We start from the raw sequence: 20960 nt of genomic DNA on the forward strand, positions 1-20960 counted from the left end.
TTTTCTTCTTTATCTGTCACACAGTGAGCTGCATGGCTGTCTCACTCACATGTGCTGATTTTATTATTTTACTGCTGTGTTGGGTTTTATTTCTTTTACACCCCAGAGACCGGAAAAAAAAATAGTAATTACCAGAATAATAACAATGGTGTTTCCTTATAGATTCGCTTTACTGGAATCAGGAATAGCATTTCCCTTGATAATTTGGCAAAACCAGTTCATTTCAGACAATAAGCTCACTATGTGGATCATGGATCAATGCTATCAAGAAGGGAAATAAAGGAAACACAACATTTTTACCCCTTTTTTTTTATTGTGATTTTATGGCTGTAGGATTTTTCCAATAGTCTTTTAACCTGCCTGATCAATTATTCAACGTATGTGTGATTTTGACCGCACCGGGAGGCTGGAGTATTTAACATGTGACACACGGATGGTTCTTGTCGGTGCTGCAGAAATGCAGAGCCAAGTTTCTCTGCTTTCTGCTCATTTTGAATTTCAGTGATGTCACACTCCGCCTTGGGAGTTTTGGTTATGAGAGTCACGCAGCCAAATCCTGTCAGGTTGGGAGTGAAAGTGTTAAATTATTTACTTATTTTTTTCGCCTGAATTTTTCACAGGAATCTTTTGATCTTCACCAGAATCTTTACTTTTGTGAATAAACAAACTCAATGATGCACTTTATCGAAGCTGGCACTGCAGGCGTTGGATCCACAACAGTTGAAATTGGGCACAAATCCATGACGGCGAGGACAAAAAGATTGGATTGTGCATGAATGCTAAAGTATCCACAGAAAAACCCAAATAGGCACAGAGAAAACATGCAAACTCAACACAAAAAGGCACAAACTGGGCATTCTCTTACTTACAATTAAACATCTGTCTGTCCATCTTCTGTATGTAAACCTGTAAATCATCTACACCAGTACTAAAATAAGAAAGATTGATTTATTACATCTACAATGGAGTCCATACACACTTGGCATGTCACCGTCTGATGGGAAACAGTAGAGCAGCGATCACCAGCCTCTAATCATAGCAAAATAGTCTAAGATTTGATTTTCGGTCAGGAGTTGCTTCTGGTTCTCTGGTGAGGGAACAATACGACGACTCAGCATGTTCAGATGTGGACCAAATGTACACGACATCACACAGAAGAATTGAGGATAAATCCCAGACTTTGCGATCAGAGAACACATTTTCCACACATTTATTGGTCCGTTAAAACCTAAAGCAGCACATATAAACAGATCTGTCTCGCTCGAGGAGATCGAAACACTGTTGATTTAAAGAACATGACCAGTTAATTCAGGAGCGTCACACATAAAGACCAAAACTGACCTGCAAGCTGCTGAAATATGGGCCACCAGCCCACCAAGCAAACTGTAAAAACTTCAAAGAAAACATTTGGGCTTATGGTTTTTTTGGACATTTTTCTGTATGTTTCACCAGAAGGTTTAAGTAAAATTGGATTTATGTTGAGATTGTGGTAATTGTTTGGTAATTTGAGAAATGTAGACATTTTCATCGCGTGTTATTCTGCACAAAGTTTGAAGTTAATGGTTATTGTGACACCATTTTACTATTTTACTGGTCTTTCCCACCCAAGATCACATTGGGATGCCTGGTGACCCTGAATTGAAATGTGTTTGACACCGCTGAGATACTCAGGGATTTCTATTTAAAAGAATAAAATCACATTGCAATCTGGGGAAAAGACAAGAGATCACATTACAAGACTTGCAAACCTTGCTTTATATATGATAAGGTTAATAACCAATGAGCCAGAAGATTTGGTCAATCAGTGTTTGAGAAACTTTGATATGAAGAGACCTCTCCTGTCACGCTGTTGCCCTGATATGTATTAATCCTTCTGTGATTACTCATTCATTACAAATGACAATGTACAAAGCAGGGTGCAGGACAAGGGCACATGGGTGGAGTCAAATCACGTTGACACATTGTGTTGTTCATTGTTTCAGCTTCTGTATCGTTTGATTCTTATTTCTTGATCGCTGTCTATTCACAACAGACTTTCTCTTCACCAAACGGTTTGATTTATCATGCATGAAAAAGCCTGGCTGCAGCTGATGACACCTTCAACGCCTCCATTCAGGAGCAATCAGTCCTAATTGTGCAGCAGAAAAGCTCTGGCACCAAAAGAAATACACTTTAAATGGAGTAATCGTCTTAGTTACCGCTGTTAAAGGTGTCAACTCTTTGTAACGAAAAGCGTCTATAGCCTGACGCCATCAAAACGATTTTCATTTTGTCATCTCACTAAGGCGGGAGGCCATAAAAATTATGGAAGAAAAGTATTGAATCTCCTCAAACACAGGTGTGAGAATATCAGAGTCTGACTGGATCGTCAGTATTTTAGTCACAGCTCTCTTTCTCCCACTGCGCTTCACAAGATCGACTTTTCCTAGTTGGTGGTAGGATGTTGAAAGTAAATGTTTTGACAGCATATACTCAAGAAGTTTTAAATATACTGAGGGTTTGTTATGCCACTTTAAAAAAAAATATATTAAGGTTTGACTGCTCTTTTGGTTGCCTGTGTCCGTCTCCTTGTGTTTCACGTTGTTCTGGTTTGGTTTTTTTCCTCTTCCTTCAACCCGAGGCCACGTTTAAACGACGGTTTCAAGTTAAAACGCGTCATATTTGTTTCGGAAAAGTTTCACATTTTCCAGCAACGTTTTGAAAACGATGTCTTTTGGAATGAAAATGATGTAGTTTCACTGTTGGGCCTTTGGTGGCCGCTGTTGGTTGTTTTTGTAATGAAACCACACAGACAGATGCAGCAGAGAATAGTACACTATAAATAATGACAGTACGGGGACATTTGTAAGGACAGATGGCCAAGTTGGATTGTTATTTTGGCGACTGTCATCTATAAAACTAACAAGTCTCAGGAGAATATGGACTGGGAGTCGTAGCTCTCTGGAGGAAGCATTGTTCTTATTGTCCATCTACTGAGCATGTGCACAACAACTAGTCAATAAAGTGCATGCAGAGTAGCAGCACTTCCCCCATTTCCATGGAAAGGCCGTTTTAACGTACCACCTTGGGAGCCTTTTTTTTTAAAGTTGCATTTTCAGTGACTCAGAGCATCGTTGACATGTAAAGAGAAACACACACCGGAAAAAAAACACAGTGAAAGTATTACATTTTCCCTTCAAAACATTGTGGTGTAAATGGCGCCTTAATATCCTAATACTCTGCCTCTGCTTCTGTCATTTGTCTCCCTTTGTTTCCACTGATTGATATCAGCTGTGCCTCATTTCCTTCACGTTCCCTGTGTGTATATATATATATATATATATGGCTACATCCACACTGAAGATTCTTATCCTCTGTTATGACTTTTGGATGGTTTATGACCTGAATTGCAAACACAACCATAAGTGACCCCATTTCTGCTGGTTAAAGAATCCTGAATCATAATTACATGTTTCCTGTTTGTAATAAACCAAACCACATGAAAAAGGGTTGTAAATTCAGTGTGTTATTGTTACGGTGCAAAATCATCCGTCCTCAGCGGTGAAATTACTGGAGAGGAAATAGATCTTCATCCAAAATGGTGGCTCTATATGGCAACCAGGCAGATAGAGCAGCTCCAATAGGCACTGGCCGTCAGAGAAGTATTATTGAATCTGTTTCTTATTTAGAATCACATATGAAAGTAGCCTTTGTTCCATTAGAACAAATCGGATTGAACAAAACAAAAGATTGGGTCATGTGTGGGGAAAACAAATGTCGTATTTGAGCCACTTTTTCTGGAAGGGTGAACAACCCAGTCTTGTCAGTGATTAAATCATCTCTTGATCCTCATTGATGCTCCTTTTCTGGGATCCTTGCCTGTAATTCCTTCTCCTCCAGTTTCTTTTTTTAACTTGCACATCATCTTTACTTTTTCTTTACTTCGGTTCTTTTTAAAAAAAAAATTCTGATATAAATGATGCTCAGTTCTAATTTAACCATCTTTAGTCATTGGATTTCAGCCATAACGATTATATATTCATCTGTTTGTAAGAATAAAGAGGACAAACTAAGCAGAGATGGTTCACATCTCAAGTACACGACACGTACAGCTGTGTTTGTGCACGCCGCATGGAAAAAAACACCCGTCAAACCGGAGTAATAAACACTCATCAGTGACACAAGTCTGCTGTCAGATTAATGTGTCACGCAGAGGCAGCGAGCAGAGTGTTGCAAACATATGTCAATGAAAAGACTGTTTGCCACCTTCTATTGACTGCTGTGTCAATACGCCGCGCACAAACGGAGGCTGGAGATCACCGGGTGACACGTTTTATTACGTCTGAGAGATACCGCAGTTTGACCACTGATAGAGCCATTTATCTCTCCTTTGCTTTGTTATTAATTTATTGCCGGACGACCATATCACAGTACAGAGAGCAGGGATGTATAATGACTTTCATATTGTTCATTATGTTTTCAGGAATGGGTTATGCGTAATGTGTTATTGTGAAGCTCCAGATTATCACGCTAATGCTGTCTCCAATCTGTCGTCTCCACTGAGAAGCACAATTACAGCTAAGTTTTGAATTCACATAGCGACAATCTTTGGAGGAATTAACTTTGAATGTATTTGCAATTTGGAAGATCTCTATAGGAAATTACAATGGCCTTATTTCAACAAGCAGAGTCACTATGTTTGGGAGAGTTTGGACTCTGCCCAGGAATCTTTGTGGAATTACTATTAAGAGTAAATTCACCACCTTTACTGTAACGCAGGGGTGTCAAACATATTTTAGCTCAGGAGCTAGATACAACCCAATTTAATCTGGAGTGGGCCGCATCAGTAAAATATTGCCGTAATAACCTTCAAATTTAAATACATGATGAAAATGTCTATATGTCTACAAAAAACAATAACTCCAGTAAATGACTACGATCTCAACGTAAAGCTAATTGTTATGAAACTTTCAATGGTAAAATGCAGTCAAGTGTCTAAATAACTTCTCCGATGACTGTTGCATTGTGAGCATTTTTACAAAATAGCATGGCTGTGAGGCTAATGCGAGTTAGCTCTCTTCATGGAAGCATCTCTGGTATCTCAGCTCAGGTCTCTGTATTGTGTTGTGTCCGCTATTTTTTTCTTACAAAAAAATTGATAAATTAAAATCAATGTTTTCTGGGAAATTTTTACCGTTTATTTTGGAGTTTGGCCGAATTGAAGCCTTTTGTGGATCAGTTTGGGCCCACGGCCCTTATGTTTCACACCATCCCTCGAGACAAGTGTTTCATCTTGACTACCGGTACATGAAATGGACGTTTCACAAAATGAGACGTTTCTTTTCCAGTAAAACGTTACGACATATTTTGTCACTTTCGACATGACCGAGTCGGGATGTTGTCATTTGGTTTCTTCCACTTAGACTCAAAGAAGATGTTTGTTTCTTTAAATTAATCATCCATCATGACAGGTATTGGGAAAGCTTCTTATCAGAAGAAGTGAAAACTGATATGTGGCCTCTTTGCTTCCCCTTTTTTGATTTTCAAATTATTCTTTGTGCAAAATGTGTTGAAGTGAATGTGAAACCGCTGATTGGCACAACGGCTGTGTGTGTGTGTGTGTGTGTGTGTGTGTGTGTGTGTGTGTGTGTGTGTGTGTGTGTGTGTGTGTGTGTGTGTGTGTGTGTGTGTGTGTGTGTGTGTGTGTGTGTGTGTGTGTGTCTCAATTCTTGTACTGTGGTTCTGAACTGATGAAGAATAATCCTCAGGAGCTGCCAGCAGCATCGCCAACAAATTTCTACTTTCCCCGATAAATGGCACATACCACATGGAACAGGGAGGTTTGTTTCTTGTACATTTTTGAACTATAAATATCTTTATGCGTGCCAGACAGAATCCTCGACTGAATGATGGGAAGGTTTTCGCAACACTTTACAGGTTTGGTTGGCCTCTTGAGGACCCTGAAACTGAGAAATTAGCGGAAGGCAAATAGACAAATGATTTTAGCAGAGAAAGAAGTGCTCAAATATGATGCTATATCATATAACTATGTTTTCTGAAATTGAATGCATTGATTTGTAGCTGGAGATTTGCTTCAGGCTGGATTTTGGTCATCTGCTCTGTTTATGTCCATTAGATTAAAAAAAAAAAAAAAAAATCTTTTTAAATTTAAATGTTGCTTCACTGTGATAACTCACTGAAGGTTTGCATGTGTGTGATTTCAGAAACAAACATGGTCACTGATCTACTAATTCAGCGCAGTAATGGAGAAAAAACTATGTGTGATCCATTTATCCTGTTTGCTTTAATTAGTAGGCCTGTGTCTGGAATTTCCACCAGAGCGTGTAAAATACCGGGAGGAGTATACAGTATGCTAATAGGTTCATTTAATTTACGCACTGTGATTTACAACACCTAAAAGCAATGGTGGTGTTAATGACTGTATTTAGCGCATCTGAAAGCAATGTGCAAAAGTGCTGCTGTTATTGCAGAGAAAGACTGTTCTTCAGCAAACGTCCCAACTGCGAGAGGTTTTAACACACCACTGACACAACATCATCAGCTGACGTAGAATTCTGGGTGTCTGTTTACATGACAACGGTTCTCTGAGTCACTGAAAATGCACCTTTTTAAAAATGATAAACGCAAATTTTCATAATTGCTACTACTGTGCATGTGCACTCCGGCCATGGGAAATTGTCATTCTGCACATGCTCAGTAGATGGACAATAAGAACAATGTTTCCTACAGAGTGTCTTAACTCCCAGTCCATATTCTTCTCTGACTTGGGAGTTTTATTTTGACAGGCACTGTAATAACAATCTATTTTTGATCATCTGTCCAGTAGAATGTCCGTGTTCTCCCTTTGTTAATGTTTTTACTGTATTGTTCTCTGCTGCATGTGTGTGGTTTCATTACAAAAACAAACAACAGCACCCACTTGTGGTCCAACATGGTAACTCCATTGTTTTTTTTGTTGGATTTTTTTTGTGTTCATATCTCTTTTTCTTAAATCTTGGTATTTCCCAGCATTGACTTTATGTCACAGAAATCATATTTTTAGTTATATTATAACCTTCTGTTCTCATAATCTGTGGAGTTTCTGCTTCTATTTTTTGTGTAGTTTGTGTGTGACATGTATGTGGGTCTCCGAGTACTGTTGTCATTGAAACGGACCCCAAAATGCTCAGAAGGTTTTGCCTTTTTACTTGATATCATTGCAGTGTGAACGGGCCCCAATTGTGGTAAAGTATTAAAACTTGTCAGGCTTTTAATATTGCACGAGCTGCACGAAGCTTTACATTGCAAGGTGTGGCTCTGCTTGATCTCTGGTGACTTGAGACATGTTCATTCCATCTATGTTAGTTGGTATCAAGTTTATTTAAACATAGAACTGAAGCGGAATATGGTGTTTGAACCACATCGGTCACATGAGAGGAACAAACAGGTGCTTCAGAACTGAGTTACCACTCATCACTCATGAACGCCTTCCAGACTGTTGCCGTAATGGTGAAGCCGAACCCAAGGAAAAGGCAATTTTCAGGGTTCTTGAGTGAGAGAGGAGTTTTAAGAAACTGACTGTCGGTGAAAAATGAGAAACAGACTGCAGGAGATGTCATTTGTTTGACCCCTCAGTCGATCCCCACCTGCTCCTTAAGCCTCTCTAACCACATTACACTATTTCCTCAGAAGCGACTTCTCAGAGTTTCACACACTCGGTTTATTACAGTCACATATCACCGTTTGACATCCATAGAAGTTTTCACCCATTGTTCTGCGCCAGACATTTGACATGAGCTGAGAACGGAACAGGCTGCAGGTAGACCTCACACAGCCAGTGAATATATTAATATGCCAACCATGTAATGATGGAAAGCAGCAGTGTCAAACATAAAGCCTGCTGCTCTACAAGAGGCCCAATAAACCACCAAGAAAATTATGAAAAAATGTTTAATTGACATTTAAAAAAAAACTAAACTTTATTAATTCATGTAAAAAAAAAATAGGACACTGAGATCCGAGCTGAGATATCATTGATGCTGTCATGAAAGTGAGCAAACTAGCATTAGCATCAAAGTCATGCTGTCAGGGTGCAAAAACACCCATAATGCAATAGCGACATGAGAAGCTGTCTTGACATTTCACTGTGTTTTGCACCAGAACGTTTAATTAAAATTGGCTTTATGTTGAGATTGTAGTCACTTTCTGTAGTGACTGCTTGGTTTTGTGAAATCATCAACATTTTCATCACCTCCACTCTGCGCCACAGCAAAAACAATAATGTGCTTTGGACTGTTCTTATCTACGTATATTAAGTTGTTTGATAAGCCAATAAGGACGCTTTTTATGGCCGCTAAAATAAACAGGAAAGCAGAGCTTTTGTACTCGACCTATATATGGGCACAGAAAGATTGATTGAGATCGCGTCACTCCTGCTGGATCAGATAAAGCAAACATGGTTTGTTTTACAGCTGTTGTAAAGCTTCCTACACGTGAGATCCCGAACAGTGTGCAGCCCCGAAGTAGCAATATAAATAGGAGCTGAAGAGAGAGGGATTTAAAGGAGTCTGCTTTAACAGCCCTAAACTACAAACTAGTCTCAAGAGGGTAAGTGCTGTGCTGCGAACGACGCTGTGACTGCTGATGGGGACGCAAGGGGTCAATGAAAATGTCTTTCTTAAACTGCATGAGTCTTTTTCACTCACAGATTTGCAGCCTGGCGCCGTGTTAATGCCCGCAGAGTCTCAGCTGTTGCTTGTTTTTATTATGTGTTTACCAGAAATGCAAGCATGTTCTCTTTTATTCACAGGAGAAATTGAGCGGTTTTTATTCACGTTACAGAAATTAGATTTGTGTCAGTGTCGTACCCTGACACACCTGAGACATCCCATACTGAGCTGGGATCAGCTTCAGCCTCCGTAGTGGGGAGGAGGGGTGAAGGGGTATTTTTTTAGTGAATAACACTTTTGCTACTGTCTCAATATGAAAAATGAAGCATACTGGCATCATTTGTGTCTTTATGAATGAAGATTTCATTTTCTATGTTAACTCTTTGATGGACTGGTGATTGTAATAGTTATTCTGCACATGCATGAGTTGAAGGATAATCAAAAACATGGCGGCCTCAAAAATGTCATGACTCCCAGTCCATATTCTCCTGGGACTTTGCAGCTTTATAGAAACAATCCAACTTTGTTGTCTGTCATACCATGTACTTGTTCATGTTTAGAACATATCGTTCTCTGCTCCATGTGTGTGTTGATTCATTTTAAAAACAAACAACAGCACCCACTAGTGGTCCAACATAAAAACATCACTTTCAATGTTTCTACTGTTGCCATGAAACTTTTCTGAAACGAAAACCCCAAAAAAGCATGCATTTTCACTTGTGCTGTAAACATGGAGTTTGGTTCAGCGAAAGTAAAGAAAGATGCATTTAGTTCCAAGAGGTAAAAATTAAAGAGGAAACCTGTAAGAAGACAGACTGAGTAACAACATCTCTGTCTTTTCCAGATCCGACACGATGATTTGGACACTGATCACTATCAGCACTCTCATCCTTGGAGTTCTCACGTCCCCGACTCCGTCTGCGACGCCAGCAAGCTCCACACAGGAAGGACCCTGTCAGATCCGCAGGTCTGGCCGGTCTGCAGACTGTGTGGGATTGCAGCTCGAGACAGTCCCATGGAGGCATTTTCCATCAACCCTTGAACAAATAGATCTCTCTTACAATAAACTCCAAGCTGTTAATGCAGGAGACTTCAACCGACTGCCCCGGCTTCGCTTCCTCGAGCTGTCCTTCAACAATATCTCACACATCGACCACGATGCCTTTAAGAGCAACGTGCAACTGGAGCTTGTCAACATTTTCAATAACTCCCTGGAGGAAATTCCCGCCGCAGCTCTGGCACCACTCGTGAATCTCAAAGTCCTCCTCATGTCCAATAACCTTTATAAGCATGTGACTTTGGCGGACAGCTTCTCCAAATTGGTCAACCTCCAGGTCTTGTCTATGGGCGGTCCTCTGGTGATGGGCCTGAAGAAAGGAGACTTTCAGGCCTTGAAGAACATCAATTTACAAGGTTTTGCCATCAAATGTTCCTCTAACCTGAGTTACTACGAGCCTGGAAGTTTACAAGTCATTCAGACAAAGCAGATGGGCTTCGACATGGCCATAGATCAACTGCCGAACGCCCTCCCACACATGCTGCGAGACATCGCCAACAAGACATTCACTGACCTCCAGTTTCGCAACCTCTTTGAATTCATGTACTACATGGGGAAGGACGACATTTTCCAGGGTTTAAAACACATAAGGGCCAAACGGATCATCTTTCACAGAGGTAAATTCAATGAAAATCTCCTCCGGATGTTTTTGTTGAACATGCAAGAGGCACCTATCAAAAATTTAAGACTTCAATACATCGACTTTGCACGCTCACCAACGTTTGTGAACAATGGAGAAGGTTCAAGCATCACTGACCTCAAACTGGATGAGCTGGATCTTTGGTAAGAATCTTTTTTTATTCAAGGATATTATTGAGTCTTTCGTCATGTTGAAGTCACATTATTTTGACACACAAATGCATTAGAGTTGGTAGTTTTTGAAAACAAAGGATAATTTGCCCTCCATGTGCACATATCCAACACTGATAATCTCAATTTCATGCAGGTATATCAGCAATCCGGATGTGATGCGATTCGACTGGCGTTTCACGTGGTTCAACAAAGTTGAAAAACTCTCCTTCCAATATCTGTACTTCAACTTTGTGCCATGTGACGCTTGGGTGGAGATGGAAGGCGTAAAGATCCTGGATGCCTCCAATAACCGACTACAGAGCGACTTCGTTTACAACCAGCTCTGCGACTACAGGGGCACCATGCCAAATCTCCACACTTTCAACTTCAGCAACAATGAATTAACCAGCTTGAAGGACTTGTCTTCCCTCATGAGGGAGTTCCAGCAGCTCCAGGTGGTGGATATCAGCAACAACAATCTGGGATCTGCGGAAAGCAGCCGAGACTGCGTCTGGCATCAGAACATCACGCGCATCATCGCTCACCACAACAAGTTTGTGAGCGAAGCTCTCGCCTGCCTGCCCAGCACAGTGCAATATCTGGACCTGTCCTACTGCAACCTGGACCAGCTCAACATGGCGTACTTCCAGAAAGCCACCAACCTGAAAGAACTCCTGCTGAGTGGGAATAAGATTAAGTTCATCCCGACAAAATGGGGGAGTCCGTCTGTGCAGCTGCTGGCTTTGGATGGAAATTCATTTGGCCTCATTAGCAAGGAGTCTTTCCAGCACATGCCTCAGCTGTCTCGGCTCCGTGCGGGGAACAACCCCTACCACTGCACCTGTGAACTCCACGAGTTTGTCCAAGATACCCTCTCGAAAGGAAAGGTTAACCTCACAGACTGGCCCTGGAACTACAAGTGTTACCACCCAGAGATCTTACTGAACACTCAGATATCGAAATACTTCCCTGGCCACATCGCGTGTGACATCAGACTGGTTATTGTCATCTCTGTTGCAACTACGACAGCAGTGATCTTAATACTTGTGCTGATTTGCTATTTCCTGGATCTGCCGTGGTACACGAAAGCCACGTATCAAATCATCAGGGCCAAATACAGAGCTCGCAAAGAGAAAGTGATCGGGGAGCCAGATGCTTTCACATACCACGCTTTCATATCGTACAGCCACTCGGACGCCGAGTGGGTGAGGAACGAGCTCATGCCCTGTTTGGAGGACAACAGGAACCCGTATCGTCTCTGTATTCATGAGCGCGACTTCATGCCAGGGAGGTGGATCATCGATAACATCATTGATAACATTGAAAACAGCCGCAAGGTACCAATTTTATTCTTTTTTTTTTCTAATCAAGTTGCAATATGTGAAAAACAAAGACTTTCCAAATACACATGAATTATTACCAGTCATTTCCATTCAAGCTATTTTTTTAACCCTGCTTTTATTCAAATATGTATATTTCAAGCCCCTACACACCCATCCACCCACTGCTAGGTCAAACACTCAAGAATGAATGAATGAATGAATGAATGAGTAGTGGAAATTGGGGGGGGGTAGCTATTTGAACCTTTCTATTCAAAGGAAAGAACCAGAAAAAAATGTATGTAGTTTAGAAATAGATCCCAAGGAGCATGAAATGATTTTACTGAGCCTCTTAGTGCAAATCTGAGTCTTTAAAGCTTCAAGTTATCTGCTATTTTTGATGATAGATGTGATGTAAGGGCCCACCTACAAAACCTTTCAGGTGAAAATGCATCAATTTAGCATTTTTATTGCAGAAAAGTTTCATCTTTCAACAGCAACGTTGTTGACGTCTGTTTACATGAAAACAATGTCGTTTTCAAGTTGGGCCACTAGTAGGTGCTGTTTTGTCATTTTGTAATGAAGCCACACACTAAAACTCTGAAGTCCCAGGAGAATATGGACTGGGAGTCATGACACATTGTTCTTATTGTCCATCTACTCATGTGAGATATTAGAATTATTTACTAAGTCCGTGGTGTGCATGCGCAGTAGCAATGTTTTAGAAAAGATGCATTAGCAAGATAGACTCAGAGCATTTTCAAAATGTTTCACACTCTGAGCCGTTTTCAAAAGTTGCATTATCAGTGGCTCTGACCACCATAGTTGAGTAAACAGCCACCCAACAGGGTCCCTTCAAATTCAAAACACATTGTTGTGATTTCCAGTGTAGGAATAAGTATTACAGTGGAGTGAATTCACTCAGTTCTTTCTCTATTTTTTCCACCAGGTGATGTTCATCCTCTCTCGGCACTTTGTTAACAGCGAGTGGTGCAACTACGAGCTGTACTTTGCTCAGCAGAGAGCAATGGGAAAGATGTTCAGTGATGTCATCCTGGTGGTGAAGGAGCCCATCGACCCGAGCTCCCTGCCCAGCAAGTACTGCAAGCTAAAGAAAATGCTGAGTACCAAGACGTACCTGGAGTGGCCACAGCAGCCGAACCAGCAGGCGTTTTTCTGGGCGCAGCTGAGGAGCGTCCTGGGGAAGCCCTCCGTGTCCCGAGAGGGAGCGCCCAGCGTGAAGAGTCGGACTTCATCCATGCGAGTCAGCACCGTGGCTGGACGGCCCGTGGACGACGGGATCGCAGGAGGACCCGGATCGGATAGAGACACTCAGCAACAAGTTGTGCCTGTAGCTACGTGACAGGAATATTGACCAAGTGCCTTGTTTTGTTTTCGAGCGTTCTCTCAATGAAGGGTCATCACGCGAACCGGGGAGCAAAAGTTATTGTCGTCTTGACAAAAACAGAAAACACGACCCCTACCGCTGTCCGTGGCATTTTGTCACGTATCTCTTACTCGATGTGAGTCGACGTCCGCTGCTGCCCTTTCGATCGGGACATCTCGGGCGGGCAGTCTCGGCGCCCGGAGCCGAAAGGCCAGCGCAAATGAGACGATCTCCTCTTTCGCTCTCTGTATAACAAGAAAACTGTCAGGGAACGGTGGTGGGATGTACGCGGTTATGCTTCTGGCCCTCAGAGGTTCAAGATCATCGATGTGAGATGTTCTGGGGGGAAATCAGACGCTGTGCACACCGCTAAGATAAGAAGTGATCGTACAGAAGCATGAAACTTGAGAATTTGAAACGCTCCAGCACTCTTTCAGTGTTTTCTCTCCAGGGTTTCAGGTTTACCAAACTTTCCCCACATAAAAGGTTGGGAACCAGTGATTTAGAGTGAAAACCCACTGATGTGACGCCACACAGCTTTAGGTATTTTTATTGTTATTTTACAGGTATTTGTACTCTATTACTGCACTTCAACGGATTTCATAGATTCTCTCACATTTTAGGCTTTGTTGTCAATGTGCATGTAGGTAAAAGGGAATTGTGGGTGCAATGTATTCATGTACATTCACATAATATACTGTAGAAATGTTTTAACTGGTTAAAAACATTTTATCAGGACAAGTTGAGGTGCAACACGGTTTAAAGTTGGGCTGATATGGAGTCGTTGGCGTCTGATCTTGGTTTTTTTTTTTTTTTACTTTTACTTAAGTAAAGAAGTGGATTTATTACTTTTACTTGTTATAAAGTCTTATTTTATATCCGTATGTCTGTGTCAGTGAACAATGTGAGTACTTTTGCCTCTTCTGGTGATGTTTTTGTGTTGAACCGTATAAGATGCTTATTTTTCGAACAAACACAGATTGACAACTCATTTCTATTTTTTTATTGTACAGGTGATGTGTAATGGAATTAAAACATGTCTCCAGCTACAGATGTGTGTTCTTTATTGGGACAAACTGAAATTAAGGTGATCTGATATTGATATTGTGATTTTTGCATGTCAGAGAAGACAGAAAACCTATTTACTTGAACTTCAGTCATGGTGTGCAAGCATAAAATAAAGCATAAACATTGAATTTGGCCATCTAGTCACAGGATTACATTTCTCTTGAGATGTTTCTAAAACTCAATTTGCACAAACACCAGAGAAATGACTTTTTCTTGTTTTACAGGGATTGTCATACACTGCATATACGATATCCAGTCAGTGTTTGCGCACGCAAAGCTGCAGAAATGAATGTCAACAAACCCCTGCAGTAAAACCTTCATTGCAGCACTGTTTGGGGTGAATGCCAAATGTAATTTGGTGTCCTGCTTAAATCTCCAACAGGAAGCATGGAAATATCCATAAAACCCTTATCCTCTGTGCTGCATGCAGACTGTGATGGAAATCACCTGAAACTATTTCAGCTGACTGCCCTGCAGCTAATTTGTATTGCTGGTTGATTCCTCCTTCCATTCAAACTTAATCATTCCCTAACTTGCAAATGACGTTAAGTATTAGTCACACCTAATTAGCTTATGCAAGGCTTATTAAATGGACACACACTGAGCATAATGGGAAGAAAAGGGATTCCCAGACACTGATTCTTGGCCTTTTTGTTTTTGTTTTTTTTGAGGGATGGGTAAAGAGAAGGTCTCAAGCACTGTATGCTGCTTAATATTGGATTTTACACAGATTCCGGATTGGTTAATCTAGATGGTAATCCATGCCTGAATCCCAGCATGCTAATATTATTTTTTGTTCTTTCCATAAATAGTTTTTTACAAGCCATTTTGATTTCTTCCTCCACACTTCCAGCTCCACTGAGCTGGTTGGTTGGATCTGATCCAAGAACGCACAGGTGCGCGCGCAGGTGATTAGATAGGCGCATCCCTTAAAGCTGATGAGGTGAGACCTGACCTGCAGCCACTTCCACCACCAACACCTGCACGTGTCACCATCCAGGTGAGTTTCTGCTCTCTTTATTTCACTCCTTCACATGCACTTTTTCATCAATTTCTTTTTTTTTTAACCATGCGTCCCAGATGCAGTTAATCATCACCAACGCCACGGCTTTAATTAGCTCCGGGAGTAAATGATTAACACAAATCACCGGTAATAATAGGAAGAATCATTGAGAGAACTCATGTCGCGTTTTGTGTTCTCAAAGTGGAGACATCCACACTTTACGCGCGCACACGCACACAGCTGTGTGTTATTCATGCAAGCACCAGCAGCTCTAATAAAAGCTTACAAAAGTCATCAGTTTTCATGATGAAACCTCACCAGAGTCCATCTGCATTGAGGCATCAGGCCGTGCATGTAATGTAATGTAGATATCCATTTCCCGTGCCAGCCGCCCTGCAGGGGGTCTCTCCTTTGTTCGTGGAGGTGGGAGGTGACTGGCTCAGCTCCCCTGTATCCGCTCTCAGGTGTCCCTCGGTGAAGGGCAGGGGTAAGACTAGACCTCTAAACTGCTTTAAACTCTTCCCTGACCCTCGCATATGCCCTCTGTCCGGCCTCAAGCTGAGTGAACGTCAGACAGGATTTGTAATCAGAGTACTTCCATTCATTTCCTTTAAAACCAACTGTGCAGATTCTGACTACTGAAGGATCAAAATGAACTTCATCTTAATCGAGTACAGGGGTGTCAAGCATTTTTTTTCATTATTTTTGACCATCAACCACCAATTGAGACTGTCAATCCAGTGAAAAGCCGCATTTCCCATTAGTTTCCTTTAGAGTATTTGTAAGTGCAGATTATTTAGTATGGGTAGAAATTGAAATATATTGTGCACATATTAAGATTCCGAAATGTCGCCAAGTTCATGTATACACACACAAAAAAAGTATTATTCATTTTAATATCTATTAATTAAATATCTGCCAGTGTGCATGGAGCTACTTAATATTTAGCAGTGATGCAAATCATGATGCCACTTGTCTGTTTTGAATCACTTTTTTCTTTCTTTTTTTTTTAAACAGACTTTGGGAATGGAAATGTATTCTCTTGGGATCTAAACTTGATCTGTAAATCTTAAATGCATCATCTTCTGCAAGAAGAAGTACAGATATTTTTAAGTAAATAAGATTATGTAACTTAAAATAGCATTACTTCAAAATATTTGAATTGTGGTGTGCCTGGAAGCAATTTGTGCTGTTAGATCTGTTTCTTTTGAAAGTGTTTTAAATCTACGCGTTCACAAGACCAGTTACCATAGCGATATTTCATATTGGCTGAGAAATGTGCTTTAAATAGGTATTTATTCCAAGTACATGGACCAGAATCCTTGCTCTTGATTGTGATAACTTTCAATGTCAGAGAAAAATCTCCATTTTCCTCTTCATCTTAGTCAAAATCTCTTCTCGGTTCAAGCAGAACTCATCATTACGTCGACGGGTTGGGTAATGGAATGCATCACCCAAACCTTTTTTTTTCAGTGCAATTCTTTACGAGGATGTAACGCTGGTGTTGCAGGCTTTTTGTGCCACATTCTGAAGTGTCGTCGGCATAATTCTCATTACAAACCTGCTCGTGTTGTTCTGCTGTTTGGCCAAGAGCAACGGTTCAATAAAAACATGTTGCTGTCGGGTTGCCAGGTAACGGAAAGAAGTCGAGACGATGTGAAGTGCGTCTCTGCAGCTGCTCCACGCCAACGTGAGAATGACACCAGTCTGAGCTGAAGCACTGCTCTTCTCTGCTCCTGCATGTTTTTTAGTTCCAAAATGAAGTGATGCCATGCAGTTCGTGCTCATTCACTGCCAGCATCACCTCGTGATGGAGTTGGTTCAGTTTATATGCTGTAAAACAAAATTCAGATGACCCTCGAACGCAGAGGATTGTAGCTGCAAGGAGTAATTGCTTCCATTGTGTCCAAAGTTTAGAAACATTTCCCTCCTGCCCTGCAGTGCCTCTGCTGCATATTTGGCAAACTCGATGCTGCAGCCACTTATGCTTCCTGCAGGGTCTGTCAGTGTTGCTGCAGTCAAGGATTTCTCCTGCAATAGAGCTGATTGTGGAACTTTTGTTCACTAGACGAGACTGCAAAACTTGCAATTTGTTCCTTCTGTGTCTGTCTTGCAGGACAGTGACAAAATGTGTTCCAGCATGCAAGGAGCGATGGAGGAACTCATCAAGGTCTTCCACCGATATTCAGCAAAGGAGGGTGACAAGTACAAGCTCAACAAGAAAGAGCTGAAGATCTTGTTGCAGGAAGAGCTCTCCGACTTCCTGACAGTGAGTATCTGTTGACTAAGCACAAAAGCGAGCAGTACTTAATCAGCAAAATGTAAAGCTTCAATCAGTTTGTGCATCAGCGGTTCAGAGGTGCTGGTAATCTTAATAAATTGAAGCTTGTTCAGCATCACAAAGCTGGATTACTTTTATAAGAGTTCAACAAAGTTGTATAAATCAGGCTGGGGAAAATGTTTTGCTTTAAAATGTTTGAGTGACGTGATCTAAATGATGCGTTTCCTTTAGCTCCCTGTGAGGCACCGACTTGTCACGGACCCTAATCCAAGGCTCCGTTTGTGCCACATTTCAAGTGAAAAGGATTGTTTCTGGGTTTTTGTTTCAGGAAAAACTTTGCGACATTCTAAAAACATTTCTCCAGAATCGGTAGAAATGCAGAAAACGGTTTTCATGCTGGGCCACTGGAGACTGTTTGTTTTTGTAATGAAACCACACATTCACAAGGAGCAATACAATAAAATTAATGAGACCACACAGACATTGTAGTGGACAGGCGACCAAGTTGGTAGTTTTATTTTGACAGTCATAACAATCCAACTCCCAGGAGAATATGTACTGGGAGTCATGACGCTCTGGAGGAAACTTTCTTATGGTCCATCTACTGAGCGAGTGCAGAAGTACTTACTATTGAAACTAAAGTCATATTTATATTTTTAGGCTTGTATCCTCTAAACTGCCTGCGTATGCTGCTTGTCCTGAATAACTGATTTCATCACATGTGGAAGCATGCGACAATAAATGTCTTAAATCTGTTTCGATAAAACTTAAAACAGTCTTTACTGTATTTGGACTAGCATTTTCAATAAACCCTTATTTGCACGTTTTGACTCATTTGAGTAGATGCGCTGGGTGTCGCCTGTCTCTCTCCTCGAGCTCTGTGATGTACACGACGGTGTTACATCTCTTATTAAGGCTCCCTCGACTGCTAATGAGGCGAGTTCACACTGCGTTTAACAGCGAGCGATAACATCGGAGCCATGAGAGGAGCGTTTAATGACGGCACACTGCGAGACCCGCGGGACAATTTTGATACGGTAACAACAAACAGACGCACCAAGAATAATCTGTACAATACTGTCGGGGGGTGAAATGTACATTTAACAGTGGTGGGGGGGGTAATGGCAGAAATTGTCACAGAATAAAGGTTTCTTGTCAACTGTTTGAGGTTTTTATTCGACGCTTCAAGTCGCACAGAACAGAATTGTCTGTATGAGACTGAATATGAATATTTGTACTTGTCCTGAATCGGCGTAGGCGGCACAGGATGAACCAGTGGGTAAAATTCCCCTTATTGTAGAGAAATCTGCAAACTTGCATCTTTATTTAATCTTGCTGACACGGGATGTACTTCTTGGAACGCACACCTAGACGACGCAGTCGGTGTTGGTTCCGTACGTTTTATGCTGAGTTTTGAGTCTCAAAAGCTCATAGTTTGTCTGCATGTTGCATGAACTTTTGTGTAACAAAAGGGTTAAACAGAGGTTACATTTTGCCTGAACAGTTTCCAGGTACCAGGTTCAAGGTTTTCTTTGTGCAGATTATACATGTGGGGGATGCCTATTTTCACAAAAAAATAACAATTACAGTAGAAAATTACCATAATCTTGACCTAAAACTACTTTCAATTGTGAAATGTCCCCTCCCCCCCAAAAAACTTCTCCTATAGTTTTTTCATTACGGATGATTTTACAATCTCGCCCTTGGTGGTTTGGCTGGTTTTGAACCTTTTGTGCTGATTTTTGGCCCACAGGTCTTATGTTTGGCAACCCTGACTTGGCAGCTTGGCTTCATGCGTCATTGTTGTCTCTACCAGTCCAACGCAAAACGGTTCCTCCCAGATTAGGAATAATTTGGTCATTTTTACAGTTGTCTTGCAATTATTGCGTTAAAATCTTAGATGAGCCAATGTCTTACTCATCATATTGGCTGGACACTTGTCAGTATTGCTGATGAAGGTAATTTGTTTTATTTATCTTCCTTAGTGCTCCAACGACCCCCGCGTCGTGGAGAAGATCATGGGCGACCTGGATGAGAACAGGGACGGTGAAGTGGACTTCCAGGAGTTTGTGGTCCTGGTCGTAGCGCTGACCGTGGCCTGCAATGAATACTTCGTGGACACTCATAAGGGCAAGAGCAAGGGAGGCTCTGCTTGACACTGAATCTCCATTCCAACATGCACTGTAACCGTTTGAATTGTGCCTTCTGAAGTCTCACTTACAATGTTCATTTTGTTGCTTAAAGTCTTCCTTAATAAAGATGCTGTGAAGATGACTTATCGTTTAGGATTCATTTGTAATGTCTTGCATGTGCATTTTGTGCAGAATTTCCTTTTTTTTTTTTTTTTTTTAAACCCCTCCACTGACATTTCTCTAAATGTCATGGGAATGCTATGTAGACAGGTGTAATGGGGGAGTTTGAGAATTTTCTGGCAACTTTGAGCACCACCCAGTGTCTAAGGAGAGTACATCATGACATCCTGACGTCATCCTTTCTCCTAATCCAACCGTGGGCTGCTCATCCTTCAGTTTTTGGGTGCAGGAACATTAGATGACGTCAGTGCCGGAGGCTGTGAGATGCAGGGTCTCATCAAGTCACACAGACAGTTCGGCCCAAAAGAGGCTTTTATGCAATTGCTCAAATGGTTCGCAAATAATTTGACTCTGAATGGATTCAATTTGCACATCACAGGCTATATTATATATATTTTCTTAGTAATTTGACTGTATCCACAGTGAAATGAGACAATGAAGGAAGGCGGCGTTATCTGAATGTAAATGACAGAAATGTTCATTGAAGAGGGGAAAACGCAGTCGGCTCGTGGTCTGGAGTTTATAGGACTGATATTTGCTTGTTTTGGGTTGCATGATGTGTAGGGTGCACAGGCAACCCATCAACCATGACTTTAGTTCAGCATTATTGATTTGAAAGATTTCAAAATATATGGATTCAGGATGTTTGACAAGCATTCATTATGAAGCAGTCTTCATTGCATATCACAGTAGATGTATATGTACAATTGGACAGGTCTTAAATGTATCAGTAATGCACCGTATGCCTAGATGTTGGGCTGGCCACTGCAAAGGCTGTGGGAAATGCCATGTGGGAAATCAGGGGAGTGATATCCTGCAAGCCTTGTAGTCGCCCACCAAGCACATCTGGCGTGTGACCAGGCCAGTGGAGGTGTGAGGGAAACGAAGCCACGCGATACTATATATACTAAACATATGGACATGTACTTGATGTATCACAAACACCAATTTGAAGTAACATGTAAAAGTACATTGTATAGTATTTATTTTCTTAAATTCGGAAATCTCATTTGTGGGCGAGTTGTCCAGGGTTGCAGTTTTGTGGACTACGATCATGGATCGGGCTCTCACGTCACCCTCAGACGTTCCCTGG

The 20960-nt window shown here is 41.3% G+C and overlaps 2 protein-coding genes across 2 annotated transcripts; both read left to right on the plus strand.

The window, feature by feature from the left end:
• Positions 1-9378: 9378 nt before the first annotated feature.
• On the plus strand, positions 9379-14204 carry tlr18 (toll-like receptor 18; the record flags this gene model as incomplete). Its single annotated transcript, XM_080501296.1, has 4 exons — positions 9379-9428; positions 9493-10488; positions 10652-11834; positions 12766-14204. The coding sequence occupies 4 exons, from the start codon at positions 9379-9381 to the stop codon at positions 13177-13179; spliced, it is 2643 nt and encodes an 880-aa protein (XP_080357422.1). The 3' UTR covers positions 13180-14204.
• Positions 14205-17402: 3198 nt separating this feature from the next.
• s100a1 (S100 calcium binding protein A1) lies at positions 17403-19711 on the plus strand (the record flags this gene model as incomplete). The annotated part of the gene is made up of 2 exons (XM_080501297.1): positions 17403-17543; positions 19541-19711. The coding sequence occupies 2 exons, from the start codon at positions 17403-17405 to the stop codon at positions 19709-19711; spliced, it is 312 nt and encodes a 103-aa protein (XP_080357423.1).
• Between the last annotated feature and the right edge of the window lie 1249 nt (positions 19712-20960).

The sequence above is a fragment of the Blennius ocellaris genome, assembly GCF_963422515.1.
Source record: "Blennius ocellaris genome assembly, chromosome: 8".
NCBI lineage: Eukaryota > Metazoa > Chordata > Actinopteri > Blenniiformes > Blenniidae > Blennius > Blennius ocellaris.